At 44.8% G+C, this 20761-nt stretch overlaps 2 protein-coding genes across 4 annotated transcripts in view; one reads left to right on the forward strand and one right to left on the reverse strand.

The window, feature by feature from the left end:
- ATG5 (autophagy related 5) overlaps positions 1–19094 on the reverse strand; it is a 152293-nt gene extending 133199 nt beyond the window's left edge. Inside the window, exons 1-3 of one of the 3 annotated variants that reach the window (XM_044289697.1) lie at positions 19071–19094; positions 7927–8105; positions 501–628 (exon numbers count right to left, since the gene is read on the reverse strand). In XM_044289697.1, the coding sequence (XP_044145632.1) occupies positions 501–628; positions 7927–8034 (236 nt within the window). In that variant the 5' untranslated portion in view covers positions 8035–8105; positions 19071–19094. Of the gene's footprint in view, positions 1–500; positions 629–7926; positions 8106–11380; positions 11442–18834; positions 18900–19070 lie in introns of those variants that run through there. The other 2 variants (XM_044289695.1, XM_044289696.1) reach the window with 2 other exon arrangements.
- Positions 19095–19232: 138 nt separating this feature from the next.
- Positions 19233–20761, forward strand: part of CRYBG1 (crystallin beta-gamma domain containing 1) — a 326993-nt gene continuing 325464 nt past the window's right edge. Inside the window, exon 1 of the mRNA XM_044292529.1 lies at positions 19233–19272. Coding sequence (XP_044148464.1) covers positions 19248–19272 — 25 coding nt within the window. The 5' untranslated portion in view covers positions 19233–19247. The remainder of the gene's footprint in view (positions 19273–20761) is intronic.

Consider the following 20761-nt stretch of genomic DNA (forward strand, 5'->3'; position numbering starts at 1 on the left):
ATATATGTATACACACTTACACAGAGAATGCTATCAATTACTGATAACACCTCCCCTGTGAGAACTATCAGTGACTGCCAGCTATCTCTGCATATACACTTGCACAGAGAATGCTATCAATCACTGATAACACCTCCCCTGTGTACAACCATCAGTGAACGACAGCTATCTCTGTATATACACTTACACAGAGAATGCTATGAATCAATGATAACACCTCCCCTGTGTACAACTGTAGTAAAAAAATAAAAGGAGAAATATAAATGTATAAAATTACAAGTTTTACTGAATCTTTTCCCATAAAATTATATATTAGTGTGGTCAGCTCCTCCTGCTCTATAACATGCTGCCTGCAGATTCCACTGCATTTGGAGGTGACAGGTTCTCTTATTAAAAAAAATTGGAGTTACTGCAGATCAGGAAGCAAGAAACTAAACAAAGAAAGTAAGATTTCCAGTGCAATTGGCTCCAAAGTTAAGTTGTGCCTTTGTGCAACTCACCATTTCAGAGGAATGTCTTCAAATTCAAACCAAATCTCACTTATGTCTTCTGTCCTCATAACTTTCTGAAAGTGTTTTTTCACTTTATCAGTTACCAGGGTCAGGTAGCTCACACGAGGCAGGAGCAGCTGTAAAGAAAGTTTTTTTTTTTTTTAATTATGATATAAAGAACATTCAATACTTGTTTTAAAAAGTTCCTTCTTGTAAATGTGAGGCTCATTTCTGTGTCCAATGACCCAAATCCACACAGAATCTTTTATCTTGATGAGAAAAACAATGCTGCATGCAGTGCTATTTTTACTGTAAAGAACATCTTAGCAGACCTTAACCCCATAAGGACCTCCGCCGTACATGTACGGCGCAGGGGGACGTGACTTAAGGACCAGCGCCGTACATGTATGGTGGGCTGATCGGGCGGTTGCAGGAGCCGGGCCTGCCCAATCAGCGGCTTGGGTCCAGCAGTCACTGATAGCCGGACCCCTGCTGTAAGCGACGGCATCGGTGAAAACATTGATGCCTGGTGCATTAACCCTTGAGGTGCCGCGGTTAGCGCTGACCGCAGCACGTGCAATGTCTGTAGAAGGAGGGAGCACCCATCGGGACCCCACGCTGCTGTGACGGGGACCAGATGGCAGGGAAGGCAGTCCGATGCCTTCCTTAGGCATCGTGGCTGCCTTCCGCGACAGCCTGTGAGATCCAGCCCCCTGGATCTCACAGGCAAGCAGGCTGTAAGTGTATTACAGTGTGTAATACACTTACAGCCAATGCATCACAATACAGAAGTATTGTGATGCATTGTAAAGGGGATCAGACCCCCAAAAGTTGAAGTCCCATAGTGGGACAAAAAATAAAGTGGAAAAAAAGTTTAAAAAATAAAGTTTTACAAAAAATTGAAAGTTTCAAGTAAAAAAAAAAAGAAAGAAAAAAAGTGTCCTTTTCCCAAAATAAAGCAAAAAAATAAAACTTTTAAAAAAATAGGGAAAAAAGGAAAGTAGACATATATTAGGTATCGCCATGTCCGTATGGGAAAAAAAAAAATAAAATGAAAAAAAAAATGCAAATTAAAAAAAGAAATTGCCTTTTCCTATAAAAAAAAAATATGAAAAAATAAAATACACATATTAGGTGTCACCGCGTCCGTAACGACCGTCTATAAATATATCACATGATAGCCCCATCCAATAAACACCATAAAAAAAAAAAACTGTGCCAAAAAAGCTATTTTTGTCACCTTACATCACAAAAAGTGCAACAGCAAGCAATCAAAAAGGCTTATGACCCCCTAAATAGTAGCAATCAAATCGTCACCTCATCCCGCAAAAAATGATACCCTATTTAAGACAATAGCCCAAAAAATAAAAAAAAAGCTATGGCTCTCAGACTATAGAGACACTAAAACATAATTTTTTTGGTTTCAGAAATGTTATTATTGTGTAAAACTTAAATAAATAAGAAAAAGTATACATATTAGGTATTGCCACGTCCGTTACGATCTGCTCTATAAAACTATTACATGACCTAACTCCTCAGATGAACGCTGTAAAAATAAATAAATGAATGAAAACTGTTCCAAAACAGCCAATTTTTGGGTCACCTTGCCCCATAAAGTGTAATAATATATGATCAAAAAATCCTATGTACCCAAAAATGGTACCAATAAAAACCTCAACACTTTCTGCAAAAAACTAGCCCCTGCACAAGACGATCGGCAGAAAAATAAAAAACATATGGCGTTCAGAAAACCAATCCAGCTAAATCTGCCTTCCAAAAACCGTATGGCATTCCTTTCCTTCTCAAAGTGACTTCAGACCTGAACTGGTCCTTAAAAAGTGGGTTTTGGAAATTTTCTTAAAAATTTTAAGAATTGCTTCTAAATTTCTAAGCCTTCTAACGTCCTAAAAAAAAAAAATGACATTTCCAAAATGATGCCAACATAAAGTAGACATATGGGGAATGTTAAGTAATAAATATTTTATTAGGTATGACTTTCTGTTTTAGAAGCAGAGAAATTGAAATTTGGAAAATTGCGAATTTTTCAAAATTTTGGGTAAATTTGGGATTTTTTTCATAAATAAAGGTGAAATATATTGACTCAAATATATGACTATCATGAAGTACAATGTGTCACGAGAAAATAATCTCAGAATGGCTTGGATAAGTAAAAGTGTTCCAAAGCTATTACCACATAAAGTGACGCATGTCAGATTTGTAAATTTTTACCTGAACACTAGGGCATCCATGACCCTTGGTCATGAAAGGGTTAAAGAGTACCTTTCACCGATTATGACACTGTGAACTAAGAATACAGACATGTAGAGCGGCGCCCGGAGATCTCACTGCACTTACTATTATCCCTGGGTGCCGCTCCGTTCTCCCGGTATAAGCTCCGGTATCTCTGGCCACTAAGTTATAGTAGGCAGAGATTTCAGTCACTAAGTTATGGTAGGCGGGGTCTGCCCTTGTTCTGCTCTAGCGCTGGCCAATAGCAGCGCAGAGCTCACAGCCTGGGAGGTTATTTTCTCCCAGCGCTACAGCAGAACAAGGGCAGACTCCGCCTACTATAACTTAGTGGCCGGAGATACCGGAGGGAATAGCAGGAGAACGGAGCGGCGCCAAGGGATAATAGTAAGTGCAGTGAGATCCCCGGGCGCCGCTCTCCATGTCTGTATTCTTAGTTCACAGTGTCAATCGGTGAAAGGTCCTCTTTAACGACCGAGCCATTTTTTGCAAATCTTTTACTTATCCAAGCCATTATGAGAATGTTTTCTCGTGACACTTTGTACTTCATGACAGTGGTAAATTTGATATTCGATATTTGAGTCGATATATTTCACATTTATCAAAAATCTACAATTGACCCAAAATTTGGAAATATTCGCAATTTTAAAAATTTCTATTTCTCAGCATTTAAGACAGATAGTGATACCTCATAAAATAGTTACTACTTTACATTTCCCACAAGTCTACTTTATGTTGCCATCATTTTGTAAGTGTCAATTATTTTTTTGATGTTAGATGGATTAGAATTTTAGATGCAATTTTTAAGAAAATTTCCAAAACCCGCTTTTTAAAGGACCAATTCAGTTATGAAGTCACTTTGTGGGGCTTACATAAATGAAACCACTTAGAAATGACCCAATTTTAGAAACTACACCCCTCAAGTTATTCAAATATGGTTTTACAAACTACAAAGAATTGAAGGAAAAAAAGAGGAGAAATTTAAAAATTTCACTTTTTGCAGATTTTTCATTTTAATTAGGGGTGAGAGAATCGACTTCGGATGAAACATCTGAAGTCGATTCGAAAAAAAACTTCGTTCCAATACTGTATGGAGTAGGAGCCCTGTATGGTATTAGAATATATTAGCTCTGAAGAGCCGAAGTTATTGCTTCGCGAAGTCTTGTGAAACTTCGGATAATAACTTCATAAATTAATTTGTACTGTAAAACACCATTTCCTGAACTCCGGTTCAGTTCCAAATGGTACCTTGAAACCAAACGAGTTCGGGAAACGTTTTTTTACAGTACAAATTAATTTATGAAGTTATTACCTGAAGTCTCGCGACCTTCGGCTCATCGAAGCCAATACATTCTAATACTGTATGGAGCTCCTGCTCCTTACAGTATTGGAACAAAGTTTTATGCAAATAGACTTCGGATGTTTCATCCGAAGTCGATTCGCTCGTTCCCAATTTTAATCAATTTTTTTTTTTTATGTAAGGCAGCAATGGTTAACAGCCAAACAAAACTCAATATTTATTACTCTGATTCTACAGTTTACAGAAACACCCCATATGTGGTCATAAACTGCTATATCGGCATATGACAAGGCACAGAAAGGAAGGAGCACCATATGGATCTTGGAGGGCAGATTTTACTGGGATAATTTTAAGTTGCCATGTCGCATTTGAACACCTGTTTGCATTGAAAAACATACTCAACTATGCCTTTCAATACAGCAAAAAAAAAAAAAGAAAGACAAGCAGACACACAACAGTCAGACATGTTTCAAAATGACATTCCTTTTGCATTGGTCTGGTCCATAATATAGCCCATACTGTAGAATACTCCGAACACACCCACATAATAAATCTATTTCTGGTAATTCATAGCAGTACTGGTGAACAGCATGGAGCTTTCTGGAGATAAGCAGATGTCATTTATTGGGCAGGAACCAGATATTACTCACAGGACTGCCCAGCTGTATTGTTCTGAGAACTGGATTGTTTTCTAGTAAATACAGAAGAAATAACCACATGCATAAATGCATACACGCTCATAAACAAATACATGAACTGAAAAACTGCCTTTCAACAAATGTTTCTAAGATAACCGCATGCATCGACAGTTAATACTTCTTATTTTGTTGCAGATTTTCCCATATTTCATCCTTTGTACTGCAAAAGGTGGTCTGCGCTTAAAAAGGGCAAAAACAATTGAAATAGGTTGGTACTGTATTGGCTGCAGATTCATCGTTCAAGTATCTGCACTGCAAATCTTATGCAATAGGCAATGTGTGCAGCTACCCTTTCAGCATATTATTAAGTTTGATTAATTAATTTGCAAACCAACCAAACAACTCATTATGTCTCTTGACAACCCCTTTAAGTGCCACCCAGTAATGTCCAGCTTATTCTACAGTTATAAGTAAAACTATCTTGACCGTAGTGCAAAATATTTCAATTCTTAGAGACATTTTACCATGTCTTCTTACTGCATTGTATACAATATTAAAGGAAACCTAGTTAAAAGCTTAAAGGCTATGTACACCTTTTTGGGGGCAATTTTTGTGGTTATTGCATTGTACTCATTTTGAGCTAAAAATAATTTTTTATTCAAAATTGTGAGCCCTTTTCCCTGTACAGCCTTGAGATTCTCTAGTAGCAGGCTCTGTATTTTAATTAGTTTCCTCTTAGGTAGCTCAGCTGACGGCTCCTTATCTCTGATCTCCTAAACACTCATTATAGCTCAATTCTTATCCTACTAATAAGAATGTGGCTTAGGCCTCATGCACACGACCGTTGTGTGCATCCGTGGCCGTTGTGCCCCCCCGTTTTTAACTCATTGGTGGCCAGTGCGGCCCCCCCCCTCCCTCCCCTGTAGTTAACTCATTGGTGGCCAGTGGGCCCCCCTCCCTCCCCTGTAGTTAACTTGTTGGTAGCCAGTGGGCCCCCCCTCTCCCCTGTAGTTAACTTGTTGGTAGCCAGCCCCCCTCCCTCCCCTGTAGTTAACTCATTGGTGTCCAGTGGGCCCCCCCTCCCTCCGCTGTAGATAACTCGTTGGTGGCCAGTGGGCCCTCTCCCCTCCCTCCCCCTCCTAATTAAAATCGCCCCCCCTATCATTGGTGGCAGTGGAGAGTACCGATCGGAGTCCCAGTGTAATCGCTGGGGCTCCGATCGGTAACCATGCCAACCGGGACGCTACTGCAGTCCCGATTGCCATGGTTGCTTAGCAATTTGTAGAAGCTTCATACTTACCTGAAGAGCTGTGATGTCTGTGACCGGCCGGGAGCTCCTCCTACTGGTAAGTTAAAGGTCTGTGCGGTGCATTGCCTATAGCACAGACCTGTCACTTACCAGTAGGAGGAGCTCCCGGCCGGTCACAGACATCGCTGCTCGCAGGTAAGTATGAAGCTTCTACAAATTGCTAAGCAACCATGGCAACCGGGACTGCAGTAGCGTCCCGGTTGGCATGGTTACCGATCGGAGCCCCAGCGATTACACTGGGACTCCGATCGGTACTCTCCACTGCCACCAATGATAGGGGGGGCGATTTTAATTAGGAGGGGGAGGGAGGGGAAAGGGCCCACTGGCCACCAACGAGTTAACTACAGGGGAGGGAGGGGGGGCCCACTGGACACCAATGAGTTAACTACAGGGGAGGGAGGGGGGCCCACTGGACACCAATGAGTTAACTACAGGGGAGGGAGGGGGGGCCCACTGGACACCAATGAGTTAACTACAGGGGAGGGAGGGGGGGCCCACTGGACACCAATGAGTTAACTACAGGGGAGGGAGGGGGGGCCCACTGGACACCAATGAGTTAACTACAGGGGAGGGAGGGGGGGGCGGCCGCACTGGCCACCAATGAGTTAACTACAGGGGAGGGAGGGGGGGCGGCCGCACTGGCCACCAATGAGTTAACTACAGGGGAGGGAGGGGGGTGCGGCCGCACTGGCCACCAATGAGTTAAAAACAGGGGGGGGTCTGCAGGGGGCAGTCATGTACACAGTTTTTCAGTATATTCTAACCTGAAGCGTCCCCATCACCATGGGAACGCCTCTGTGTTAGAATATACTGTCGGATCTGAGTTTCACGATGTAGCTGGCCGTGCGGAGGCAAGCGGATCCGTCCAGCTACATGGTTATAAGGGAAAATAAGAGCATTCTGAATACAAAATGCATAGTAAAATAGGGCTGGAGGAGTTTAAAAAAAAATAAACATTTTTTTAACTCACCTTAACCCACTTGTTCGCGCAGCCGGCATCTCTTCTGTCTTCTTTCTTCAGGACCTGGGTAAAGGACCTGTGGTGACGTCACTACGCTCATCACATGATCCATCACCATGGTGATGGATCATGTGATGAGCGTAGTGACGTCATCAAAGGTCCTTTTCCTCACAGATGAAGACAGAAGAGATGCCGGCTGCGCGAACAAGTGGATTAAGGGGAGTTAAAAAAAATATAAATATTTTTTTTAACCCCCTCCAGCCCTATTTTACTATGCATTCTGTATTCAGAATGCTATTATTTTCCCTTATAACCAGGTTACAAGGTAAAATAATACAATCTACACAACCTTGAACCCAAACCTGAACTTCTGTGAAGAAGTTTGGGTCTGGGTACCACGGTCGGTTTATCATCACCGGCGTGAAAAACATATTGCACCCGCGAGATAAAAACTGAACAACGGAACGCAATCGCAGTCAAAACTGACTGCAACTGCGTACCTACTCGCGTGGGTTTGCCGTAATGCACCGGGACGCATCCGGACCTAATCCGGACATGCTCGTGTGAAAGAGGCCTTAGGGCTCTTTCACACGAGCGGATGCTGTGCAGGTAACCTGCTGTGTGAAAGAGAGCCAAGCCCCGTTCCGGACAGCAAAAACACGGAGCATTAACATGATTAATAATGCTCCGTGCCTCTCTGTGACCTTTTTACTACAAGATCTCAGTGAGATAAAGTTGTCACCGTAATGTTATAGTAAAGATCACAGAGAGGCAAAGAGCATTATTAATAATGTTAATGCTCCGTGTCTCTGGTGTCCGGAACGGGGCTTGGCACTATTTCACGCATCGGATCTGCTCGTGTGAAAGAGCCCTTAAACAAAAAAAAACACCATGTGGGTATCACCTCAGCCATGTCCCCATTTGCCATGTTCTTCATGCTTTATTTGAGTGCACATCCTACCTGCCCTAACAGGACTTACATAATAAGGTTCAGCTTCCCTTTCAGTGAGTTCATCCTGGTATAACGTGAAGCATGTCGGGATTCGCCCGGACCAGACATCTCGCAGTACATCCTTGTCATCTGTCATTCTTCCAGCAGTTTGGGCTGCACATATAGACCAGCTGGGTTCATTCACCAGTTATGTGATGAAAATGTGATCTGAAAGATAGAACCATCCTTTACTGGAAGTTAAAGAGCATTGCCCAGCTGACAAATTACAGAATGGTAAGTTCAGGTTCACACATGGCATATTTATCATTTTTCTCAGGATTGAGGACACATATGAACATGGGACCAACACAGATGTCTTCAGCTGCCAAGTGCACATGTAACAGGTCAGCCAGTGTCATAGGTACAGATCTGCTGACAGATGCCCTTTACGCTTGGTTCAAACCTGAGCGTACTTGAACGTAGGCTCTGTATGCGCGATTGTACGGGCGTTTGCAATCGCGCATACAGAGACAAGCGAATGCCCATTGTCGCGCCTTCCCGCTAAAGTCTATGTACGGGAACGTACTTCTTGGGGCGTCGGGCGTTTTACAGCGCGATCGTACGAGCTGTAAAACGCTCAGGTGAGAACCATTCCCATAGGGAATCATTGGTTCTTGCCTGTTAAGCGTTTTACAGCGCGTAGGAACGCGCTGTAAAACGCTCAGGTCTGAACCCAGCGTTAGGCTACATTCATACAACCATAGTGTTTTGTGGTCCACAAATTGTGGATCCACAAAACAAAGATACCGGTCCGTGTGCGTTGCACAATTTGCAGACCGCACATGGCCGCCACTATTGCGGACAAGAATAGGACTTACTCTATCTTTCTTGCGGAACAGATGCGGTCCCATTCACACGGTCATGTGAATGAGCCCATATTGTGATATATCAAAAGTTTCACTAAACTTTACTTTTCAACTTTAACCCGTTCACTACCAGCACCGTACATATATGGCGCTGGAGCGATAGGCAAAAATGGCGCCCGCTCACACGTGCAGCAGGCGTCATGGCCGGCAGGTCACTGCTGTTTCAAACAGCAGAGACCGGCCACTAATTATCATGACCCGCAATAATGCCGATCACGGTAATTAAAAGCTTTAGATGCCGTGATCAAGTGAGATCACGGCATCTAAAGTGTCAAAAACCCGAAAGCTCGCACTTCCGGGCTTCCTACTGACATCCCCTGCGGCCAATGGGGAAGTCAGTAGTTGCTGGGTCGCTGACAAGACCCACAGCATTTATGCTGCAATTCATATTTTGGCCACCAGATGGCAGGCAAACATAATGAGCAAAGTAATAAAAACTCAGAAAGATAAAAAAATATATGAGCTTCAAAATAATCACCCCCCCCTTTCCGTATAACAAAAAATATAAACATCATGGGTTATCACCGCGACTGAAAAGGCCCATACCATTCAAATCTAAAAATATTTTTTCAATACGACGAATAGTGTAATGGAAAAAAAAGGGTCGAAATGGGCAATTTGGCATTTTTTAATTGCTTCACTTACCCAAAAAATGTAATAAAGTGTGAAAAAAATGAGCCCCTATACAGCTCAGTAGACATAACTATAAAAAAGTTATGGGGGTCAGAATATGGTGATGTAAAAAAAAAATATAAAAATATTTTTTTTTTCAAAGTTTACATTTATTTTCACACTATTTAAACCCAGAGAATGAAGGACATGGGTCAGTTTTGCCGCAAAAGAAATTACATGAGAACACAACCCTTAAAACGGTGGAGGAATTGTGTTTTTTTTTTCCCAATTCCACCCCATTTAGAATTTTTTTTTACCGCTTCCCACTACATTGTATGCATAATTAATGGTGGCATTAGAAAGTACAACCTGTCCCGCAAAAAATAAGCCCTCATACAGCTATGTGAACTGAAATATAAAAGAAAGTTATGGCTCAGGGAAGATAGGGAAGAAAAATGAAAACACAAAAACAAAAAACCTCCGGTAGTGAAAGGGTTAAAGAGTGACAAATCGTGGGTGTGGTCTTCAAGAAGATGTATTTCATGCCATATTAGGTGAATGTACTAAAAATTTGATTTTCTGCATGCTTGAGATGAGAAACTTTTAAACAATTTGGTGCATATCACTCACTCTTTATCCAAATCTTAATAAATGTGCACTTAAGAGCACTATATTACAGTACTGAGCTGTGTGTGTTCCGCGTTTTGTGGAACGGAACATCCTGTCATCTATAAACGGACAAGAATAGGACATGTTCTATTCTTTTGTGGGGCTGCGGATTGGAGATATGCATGTGGACAACACGCGGTGCGCTGTCCACATCTTTTGCTGTCCCATTTAAGTAAATGGGTCCGCATCCGACCTGGAAAAAATGTGGCTCTGATGCGGCCCAAAAATATGTTCGTGTGCAAACAGGCAACATTTTCTTAGCAACCATCAGTGAAAAACTCACTACATTCAGATCCCCCTTTTTTTCACACGAGCCCCATTCACTTCTATGGAGCCAGGGCTGCGTGAAAAACGGACAATATAGAACATGCTGGGATTTTTCCTGAAAGCAGGAATGATGTACACAGACCCATTGAAATGAAAGGGTCAGGGTTCAGTCCGGAATGGCTGAGGTAAGTCCTGATGCACTGACACCAATTATATCATCTCCTAAATACTAAAGAAATCCTGAAAACACGACTGCCAGTTGGGCCCTGAGGACTGGAGTTGAGGAACACTGCACTAAACGCCAGACAGAAAACTCGCCCATGTGAAAGAGGCCTTAGGCCCCTTACACACGAGCGAGCTTTCAGAGCAGGTGCAATGCGTGCCGTGAACGCATAGCACCCGCACTGAATCCTCACCCATTCATTTCAATGGGTCTGTGTACATGAGTGTTTTTTTTCACGCATCAGTTCTGCGTTACGTGAAAAACGCAGCATGTTCTATATTCTGCATTTTTCACGTAGCCCTGGCCCCATAGAAGCGAATAGGGGTTCAGTGCAAGACACATTGCATTCGCAAGCAAGTGCAGATGCGATGCGTTATTCACCGATGGTTACTAGAAGATGTTGTTTATAAACATTACATTTTTTATCACGCATGTGAAAAACACATCAAAACTAAACAACTGAACGCAATCTCAGACAAGACTGACTGAACTTGCTTGCAAAATGGTGCGAGTTTCACTGAACGCACCCTGAATGCATCGGGACCTAATCCATCACGCCTAAGGCCCCTTTCACACAGGCGAGAATTCCACACGGGTGCAATGCGTGAGGTGAACGCACTGCACCCGCACTGAATCCGGACCCATTTACTTCTATGGTGCTGTGCACATGAGCGGTGATTTTCACGCATCACTTGTGCATTGCGTGAAAATGGTTATAAGGGAAAATAATAGCATTCTTAATACAGAATGCTAAGTAAATTAGGGATGGAGGGGTTAAAAAATTATTATTTTTTTATTTAACTCACCTCATCCACTTGTTCCATGTTGATGAGCGCAGTGACTTCACGAAAGGTCCTTTTCCTCCCAGGTCCTCAAAGAAGAAGAAAGCAGACGAGCCTGGCTGCGCAAACAAGTGGATGAGGTGAGTTTAAAAAAAAATATTTTTCATTTTTTGATCCCTCCATCCCTAATTTACTTTTACCATGTTATAAGGGAAAAATAATAAAATCTACACAACACTGATCCCAAACCCGAACTGTGAAGAAGTCCGCGTACCAAACATGCCGATTTTTCTTACGCACGTGCAAAACGCATTAAAATGCTTTGCACTCGCACGGAAAAATTGCGCATTTTCCCGCAACGCACCAGCATCTTTTCCCGCAACGCCCGTGTGAACCCAGCCTTAAAGGGGTTGTCTGAGATCATTAAAAATCTTGAACAAGCCTTTCTATAGCTTAAAATAAGAAATGTGTGTTATAGCCCTTTCTCCAGCTCTCTTCGCTGCAGCACTGGTCTTCTGCTGCTGCAGTGAGGCTGTGCCAACACACAGCACAAGGCCACTGCAGCCAATTCATGTCCTCAGCAGTCTGATGCCTTAGGCCTCATGCACACAAACCGATTTTAATTCCGTGTCTGCTCCGGGTTTTTTTTACGGACCGTATACAGAACCATTCATTTCAATGGGTCCGCAAAAAAAAACAAAGGTACTCTGTGTGCATTCTGTTTCCGTATTTCCATTCCGCAAAAAAATAGAACATGTCCTATTATTGTCCGCATTATGGACAAGGATAGGACTGTTCTATTAGGGGTCAGCTGTTCCGTTGCGCAAAATACGGAATGCACACGGACATCATCCGTATTTTTTGCAGATCCGTTTTTTACATACGGTTGTGTGCATGAGGCCTTATTCACACAGACAGTGTTCGCTCAGTTATTTCCAGCAGTGATTTTGAGCCCAAATCAGTAGTGGCTCTAAACACAGAACAGGTGCAGATCTTTCCCTTAGAACTCATGCACACAACTGTATGTATTTTGCGGTCTGCAAAAAAAAAAAAAAAAAAAACGGATGACATCCATGATGCATCTTTTTTTTTTTTGCGGATCCATCGTAACAGTCCTCTTCCGGACAAGATTTTTTTTTGCGAAACGGACATAAGGACATGGAATGCACACAGAGTCATTTCCATTTTTTTCAAGCCCCATTGAAATTAATGGTTCCGTATACGGACCTGTAAAAAAAGGAAAGGAAATGGAAGAAAAATACATTTGTGTGCATGAGCCCTTATACCTTATGTCTGTGTAGGCTCCAATTCTGGTTTTGACTCACAGTCACTGACCTGTAAATAAGGCTTAATGCTGAGAGGACAGTGATAAACTACAGTGGTGCTGTTCCATATACCTGCATGGCACTGTTCACATCAGACAGCAGAGTGCAGTGGTGACCGGCTGCAGTAGTGATGTTCCATATACCTGCACATCACTGCGTGCGCCAAACCGGCTGCAGTGGTCACATGTTGGATATGCTGTATACCAGCACATCAATGCTGTAGTTTGGAAACATGCAGCGGCAGGAGAACCGGACCAGTGTCACACAGAGCAGCTCTGTATAAAGGGAAGACTAGAAGAAGATTTTTTTTATATATATATATATATATATATGTTGTTCTCCCTAATGCGCTAATATACTTTATTAATGAATTTTCTATTTTTACTACACTTTTTGGAACCATTCACTGTGCGCTTAAAACTCTGTTCTCTGACAGCTCAGCGGTGTACGGAGTACATTTTATGAATGGGCAGCAGCAGTGATGCCCGCAATCCTTGGCATCAGTAGCACCTGTGCCATCCCAGGGTACGACTCGCTCCCGGCCTCCATAACGTTCACCCAGTGTGCCGTCAGGGAAATGTAGCGTCCCTGGCCTAAAGGAATTGTCCATGTGTCAGTCGTTAAGTGGACCTTCCCAATAACTGCGTTGGTCAGGGCACGGGTGATGTTACGGGACACATGCTGGTGTAAGGCGGGGACAGCACACGTGGAAAAATATTGGCGGCTGGGGACTGAGCAACGAGGAACGGCCGCCGCCATCAGGCTGCGGAAAGCCTCAATGTCCACAGGTCTAAATGGCAACATTTCCAGGGCCAGCAATTTGGAAAGGTGCGCATTCAGTGCTATGGCCTGTGTCTGGGTGGGTGGCTGGCTGGGTATTTGCACTTTCGTTCAAAGGCCTGGGGTAAGGACATCTATACGCTGCGCTGGGACACAGAAGTGGATGTGCTAGCTCAGGCATGCTCAACCTGCGGCCCTCCAGCTGTTGCAAAACTACAACTCCCATCATTCCCTGACAACCTACAGCTATCATCCTACAGAAGGGCATGGTGGGAGTTGTAGTCTTACAACAGCTGGAGGGCCGCAGGTTGAGCATCCCTGTGCTAGCTGTTGGTGCTTGCGGAGGACCAGATGCAGGGCAGGAGGCATACAGGCCTGCATCTTGGGCAGAGGATTGGCCAGCACATAACACAGGGGAAGAGGAGGCAGTGGTGTGACCCGCAGATACTGGATGTGGACCCAGGCGTTTGGCCCACTTATTAGGGTGCTTTGATACCATGTGGCGGATCATGCTGGTGGTGGTGAGGTTGCTAATGTTCACGCCCCTGCTCATTTTGGTACGGCACAGGTTGCAAATGACAATTGTTTTATCGTCCGTACTTTCCTCAAAAAAGCGTCAGACTGCGGAATACCCGTGCTCCAGGGAACAGTTGCAGTTTGGTGTTGCCCGCCTTCTCCCTTTTGCCACCCCACTACCTCTTCCAGCCTGTTGGGGTGCTGCGGATCCCTCCCCCTCTGTACTGCTGTCCTCGCTCAGCTTGCCACCTTCCTAGGTTGGTTCAGTGACATCATCGTCCACCACCTCCTCTCATACTTCCTCACTCTGGTCATCCTCCTGACTTGTTGACCTAACAAGAACCTCACTAATTGACAACTGTGTCTCATCCTCATCATCAACCTTGTGAAATACTAATTGCTGTTCCCCACTGTCATCTGACCGTGGATGCTAAAGAATTTGGGAATCAGGGCACAAGATCTCCTCATGTCCCACTTCAAGCAGGCTTGGCGTAAGGCCCAAATCAAGGAATGTCCGAGTGTGGGATCACTTGTTTGCCAAGACTCTCCATGGTGGAAGGAAGGAGGATCAGGGTGAGGATTCTGTTGACCAGACTCTTGGCTACTGAGACTAGACTTTGTGGAAGACAGGGTGTGCTTAACCGACTGGAAGCATTATCTGCTGCAATCCAACCGACCACCTGGTCGTACTGGTATGACTTCGAGAGTGGTGTCCTGAGCCGCCCTGCAAACTGGGACATGAAGCTAGGTATTGTGGATGAGGGTGTTTCTTGTGCTCTGGCAGCTGGCACAGTTTCACCGCACCCAGGGCCACGGCCTCTGCGTGCACCATCAACATCACAGCCACTTTCCCGTCCCTTACTGCTCGCCTTGAGCATATTAAATGGTATATATGCTTGAAAGTATGTCACACGTACAGTAGCGCAAGTGTATGCGCAAATAAAGTACACAGAATGTCACTGATATTTAGGATGGGCAAATGTTATACAAGAGACGTAGCAAAGGTAATGTCGCTGTCACCAATGGCTAAGAAAAAAATTATACTGAATGTCACAGATATTTAGGATGCGCAAACATTAAACAGGAGATGTAGTGCAGGTATTAGACATAAGGTATTAGGGTTGCACCGGGTATCGCATTATCAATACTTTTGTACCGGTATCAATTCGATACCGGGATTTGACATTTACCGATACTAGCCTGCGCTAGTGCGCAGCCTAGTGTCAAAGAACATGGCGCGCTGCTCTCAGAGCGTGCCATGTTCCCTCAGCAGCACAGGGGAGAAGCAAGCAGTCTGTCTCTCCCCCCTGTGCCGCTGCCACAAATGAGGAGCGGAGGTGAGGGGCTGTGGCAACTGTGCCTCCAATGATGATAACTAAACCTTTAATACAAAAACAGGAGGCAGGTGCCGGCGACGATATCACATAGCTGAAACCCAATCTCTGACAGGCAGCTGCGATCAGCGGCAGGTAACCCCTCGGGTGCCGCACCCGCCTCCTGCATTTGTATTAATGGTTTAAGAACATTAGTGGCGCAGTGATCTATCAGGGTGAATAGGACAAGGGTTCTAGCCCCTAAGAAGGGGGGAAATAGTTATTAAATAAAAAGTAACTATATACTTAAATAAATAAAAAGTAACTAAATACCGCGGTATTTCGTGACTTCATAGAAGCGGTCACGTGCGCTGACCGCTTCTAAATCTGCGTCCGCGGCTGCCCGCCCCAGCATGAACCGATACGGGACATTTGCAGAGTACTTGTACAAATGTCCCCGATACCTGCTGGCTGCTTGCGGCGGCGCTCTTAGCAGTTTGGCCGGCGTGGGGGAGGGAAGGAATTCTGTGACTCGCATTCCCGGCACCTGACCTCTGAGAGGACGCTGTGATCCGCGCAATTAACCCCTCAGGTGATCACAGCATCCTCTCAGAGGTTGGGTGCCGGGAATGTTCTTAAGGCTGGTTTCACACGGGCGTTGCGGATTAGGGCCGGATGCGTTCAGAGTGCGTTCAGTGAAACTCGCACTATTTTGCAAGGAAGTTCAGTCAGTTTTGTCTGCGATTGCGTTTAGTTGTTCAGTTTTTTCCGCGCGGGTGCAATGCGTTTTGATGCGTTTTTCACGCGCGTGATAAAAAACTGAATGTTTACAAACATCATCTCTTAGCAACAATCAGTGAAAAACGCATCGCACCCGCACTTGCTTGCGGATGCAATGCGTTATTCACGCAGCCCCATTCACTTCTATGGAGCCAGGGCTGCGTGAAAAACGCAGAATATAGAACATGCTGCGATTTTCACGCAACGCAGAACTGATGCATGAAAAACAACGCTCATGTACACAGACCCATTGAAATGAATGGGTCAGGATTCAGTTCACGTCACGCATTGCACCCGCGTGGAAATCACGCTCGTGTGAAAGGGACCTAAGTCTCTGCATTGGTGGCAGTGGGCAGTGCGCCCCCCCTCCCTCCCCAGTATTAATCATTGGAGGCCACAGGGTCGGCCCCCCATCATTGGTGGCAGTGGGCAGTTCCGATCGGAGTCCCAGCAGTGTAATGCTGGGGCTCTGATCGGTTAACATGGTAGCCAGGATGCTACTGAAGCCCTGGCTGCCATGGTATGTTAGTTAGCAGCATTATACTCACTTGCGCCGTGGCCGCCGGGTGCTCCTTCTTCCCATAGGTCTGTGCGGCGCATTGCTAATAAGCATTAGCAATGCGCCGCACAGACAGAAGAAGGAGTGCCCGGCGACCACTGCGCACGCGAGTATAATGCTGCTAACTAACATACCATGGCAGCCAGGGCTTCAGTAGCGTTTGGTTGGTCAGTGGTCACAAAATAAATGTGTTATTTATTTAACTGTTATAATTGGTATCAGTGAGTACTTAAATAAGAGTATCGGTACTCGGTCTAAAAAAAAATGGTATCAGGACATCCCTACTATAAACCACTCGTTCTGGTACAGAATTAACTCTGTAATGTTTTTGTTGTTACTAGAAGTCAATTGACTAGTTACAGATACCTGAAATGGTGAAAAATGACATAAAAAGTATAACAATTAACGTCTCCTTGTGGCTGCCTGGCTGCCCCCATACAGTATAAAGTCTCCTTGTGGCTGCCCCATACAGAGTAACATCTCCTTGTGGCTGCCTCCATACAGTATAACATCCCCTTGTGGCTGCCTCCATACAGTATAACATCCCCTTGTGGCTGCCTCCATACAGTATAACATCCCCTTGTGGCTGCCCCATACAGTATAACGTCTCCTTGTGGCTGCCCCATACAGTGTAACGTCTCCTTGTGGCTGCCCCATACAGTGTAACGCCTCCTCGTGGCTGCCTCCATACAGTGTAACGTCTCCTCGTGGCTGCCCCATACAGTATAACGTCTCCTCGTGGCTGCCCCATACAGTATAACGTCTCCTTGTGGCTGCCCCATACAGTGTAACGTCTCCTTATGGCTGCCCCATACAGTATAACGTCTCCTTGTGGCTGCCCCTATACAGTATAACGTCTCCTTGTGGCTGCCCCATACAGTATAACGTCTCCTTGTGGCTGCCCCATACAGTGTAACGTCTCCTTGTGGCTGCCCCATACAGTGTAACGTCTCCTTGTGGCTGCCCCATACAGTGTAACGTCTCCTTGTGGCTGCCCCATACAGTGTAACGTCTCCTTGTGGCTGCCCCTATACAGTATAATGTCTCCTTGTGGCTGCCCCATACAGTGTAACGTCTCCTTGTGGCTTTCCCTATACAGTATAATGTCTCCTTGTGGCTGCCCCATACAGTGTAACGTCTCCTTGTGGCTGCCCCTATACAGTATAATGTCTCCTTGTGGCTGCCCCATACAGTGTAACGTCTCCTTGTGGCTTTCCCTATACAGTATAATGTCTCCTTGTGGCCCCAAGTGTTTTTTTTTTTCTAAATGGGCTATATCGCGATATATATCGTTATCACAATAAATTTCTTAATATCATTATCGTGGAAATAGTTTTGATATCGTCCAACCCTAGCTGGACGTTCCATAAAATGCGGAATGCATGCTGCTTTTTTTTATGTTTTATTTCTTTTGTGTGGTATCGCAATACTTTTTTATGGCATCGAAATCAAATCAAAATTTTGGTATCGTGACAACCCTATAAGATATAAGGGAAAGATCTACACCTGTTCTGTGTTTAGACCCACACCTGGTCCTGGATCACAATCACTGACTGTGTGAATAAGGCCTAACAGGCTAGCACTGGCTCACAGTGTAATAAATGAAGCTTTAATAGAACTTTGGCGGCTATGATCACTAAACATCAGTAGGCAGGGCAGGGGCATTCTTAGGGTGTCGCGCTTTCTGGCACTTCTTCATGCCACTGCCCATCAACTGGAAGGTTCAGAGCTTGTTGCCATTGGACACCACGGTCCCGTGACACTACGGATCTACTAACATCTAATCAATCTTACTGGGCCACTACATGCTGGCGCTGAGAGGCAGAGGGAAAAAATTCAGAAGGCTGGTACAGTGGGCATTTTTTTTCTATTTTATACAGGTTCCTGGATCTTCTATGGACAACCCCTTGAAGGACACATTGCCTGACAACAAGGATAGTGGACATTACTTTTTATAGTTGGACATTGTTCACATTCATTCCACAGGCTGCCATGATGGAGAGGAAACATTCAGCACTGAGGGAGAGGAAAAGTCTAGCCCAACCAGGACGCTCCATACTACAGTCCCTGCACACACATGCCACCACACTCTCACACGCTACCAGATGTGACACTGCACGTACGAGCGCCCCCTGGACGCCCTGACACGCACGTACACGCTGGTCTACTCGGTAAGGGGCATACACACGAGCGAGCGGCTGTTACCCGAATTTCTGGCAGTTGTCTTCCCCGGCACCCTTAGCAGCTTCCGGGTTCTGCTCTCTACCCCGCCCACCTACATTACGTCATCGTATACGGATAGCGCTGAGGTACATATTGGATGCGATCGCGCAACTATCATTACACCAAGGAAGTAGGTGCTGGAGTAGGAAGGTTACACGTGTCTGTAAGTCACAGTCCAGTTAGCCACTCTCTCCTTATACCTCCTTCACATTATTTACCTCAGAGCTGCGCTTCAGTGGGCGGGCAGGCTCATCTGTGACGTTTGCCCTCACTTGGGAGCACTTTTCCCCTTCCCTTACATCCCAGAATGCATTGCTATGTTGGGCAGCATTCTGTCCAATCACAGCGCAGCTGCTTCTTCCCCCATGTTTCCCTGAAGTTCAGGTGGGCACTGAATGGGTGCAGGGTGTTGCCTTACAGGTAGTGTAACATAGTCATCGCTATACTTTAGACAGCTTTCACATGTCAGTGTTTGGTCAGTGATTGGGAGCAAAACCAGGATTGGAACCTCCACAGACATAAGGTATAAGGGGAAGCTCTGCACCTGTTCTGTGTTTAGAGACGCACCTGGTTATGGCTCAAAATCACTGACCAAACACTGATGTGTGAATGAGGCATCATACTGTCTACTAGACACCTATAAACTATAATAGACCAATGTGTATACGGTGAGTGGAGAAAAGCAAAGGCAGTAGCTGTTCTGTGTATATAGGGATGTAGGGGAGGAGTGAACATTGACTCTGCCTGGTGAAATCCTAGTCAGGTTCAATGCCACCATCAGGTGCCCAGTGGCACAGATGTGAAAAGTAACCCACTTGCAGCTTGTAATAGGGCACATATAATTTTACTTTGGTGGCCCTGTTGTATCACAAATCCTGTTCCTTTGCTAAAAGGCTATGTACACTTTTGGGGCCTTTTTTATTACTGCATTTTACTCATTTTTAGCTAAAAATCACTTTTTTCAATTAGTCTTAAAAAATAATAATTGAACCTCTGTCTCTGTACAGCCTTAAGGCCCCTTACAGGAGAGCGTGAGCAGATTAGTTGCAAATGCGTTCAGTGAAAAATGCGTGATATATCAAGCAAGTACATTCAGTTTTGTTTGCGATCGCGTTCAGTTTTTATCGTGCAGGTGCATTGCGATTTATTGCATTTTGCACGTGCATGATAAAAAACTGAAGGTTTACAAATAACATCTCTTAGCAATAGAGATGAGCGAACTTCTGTTTTAAGTTCGGCGTCTAAAGTTCGGGTTTGGATTAGCGGAGAATCCCGATCTGGAACCGGATATGCATTCCGACTTCCGTTGTGGTCCGTGGTAGCGGAATCAATAATGGCCGATTATTGATTCCGCTACCACGGACCACAACGGAAGTCGGAATCCATATCCGGTTCCAGATCGGGATTCTCCGCTAATCCAAACCCGAACTTTAGACGCCGAACTTAAAACAGAAGTTCGCTCATCTCTACTTAGCAACCATCCGTGAAAATCGCATCCAAACTTGCTTGTGGATGCAATGCGATTTTTATGCAGCCTCATTCACTTCTATAGGGCCAGCGTTGCTTGAAAATCGCAGAATATAGAACATGCTGCGATATTCACGCAATGCAAAAAGTGATGCGTGAAAAACATCGCTCATGTACACAGACCCATTGAAATGAATGGGTCCGGATTCTGTGCAGGCGAAATGCGTCCACATCCTGCATTGCACCCGCGTGGAATACTCGCTCGTGTGAATGGGGCCTAAGATTCTCTAGTAACAGGATCTGAATTTTCACTCTGTTCCATCAGGCAGCTCAGCGGATGGCTTCTTATCTCTGACCTGCTGAACACTCATTATAGCTCAGTTATGATTTTACTGATAAGGCAGAATGCACACGTGGTATCCCGGTCTGTGGTATCCCGGTC

This window comes from Bufo gargarizans, chromosome 4, assembly GCF_014858855.1.
Source record: "Bufo gargarizans isolate SCDJY-AF-19 chromosome 4, ASM1485885v1, whole genome shotgun sequence".
NCBI classification, from domain to species: Eukaryota; Metazoa; Chordata; class Amphibia; order Anura; family Bufonidae; genus Bufo; species Bufo gargarizans.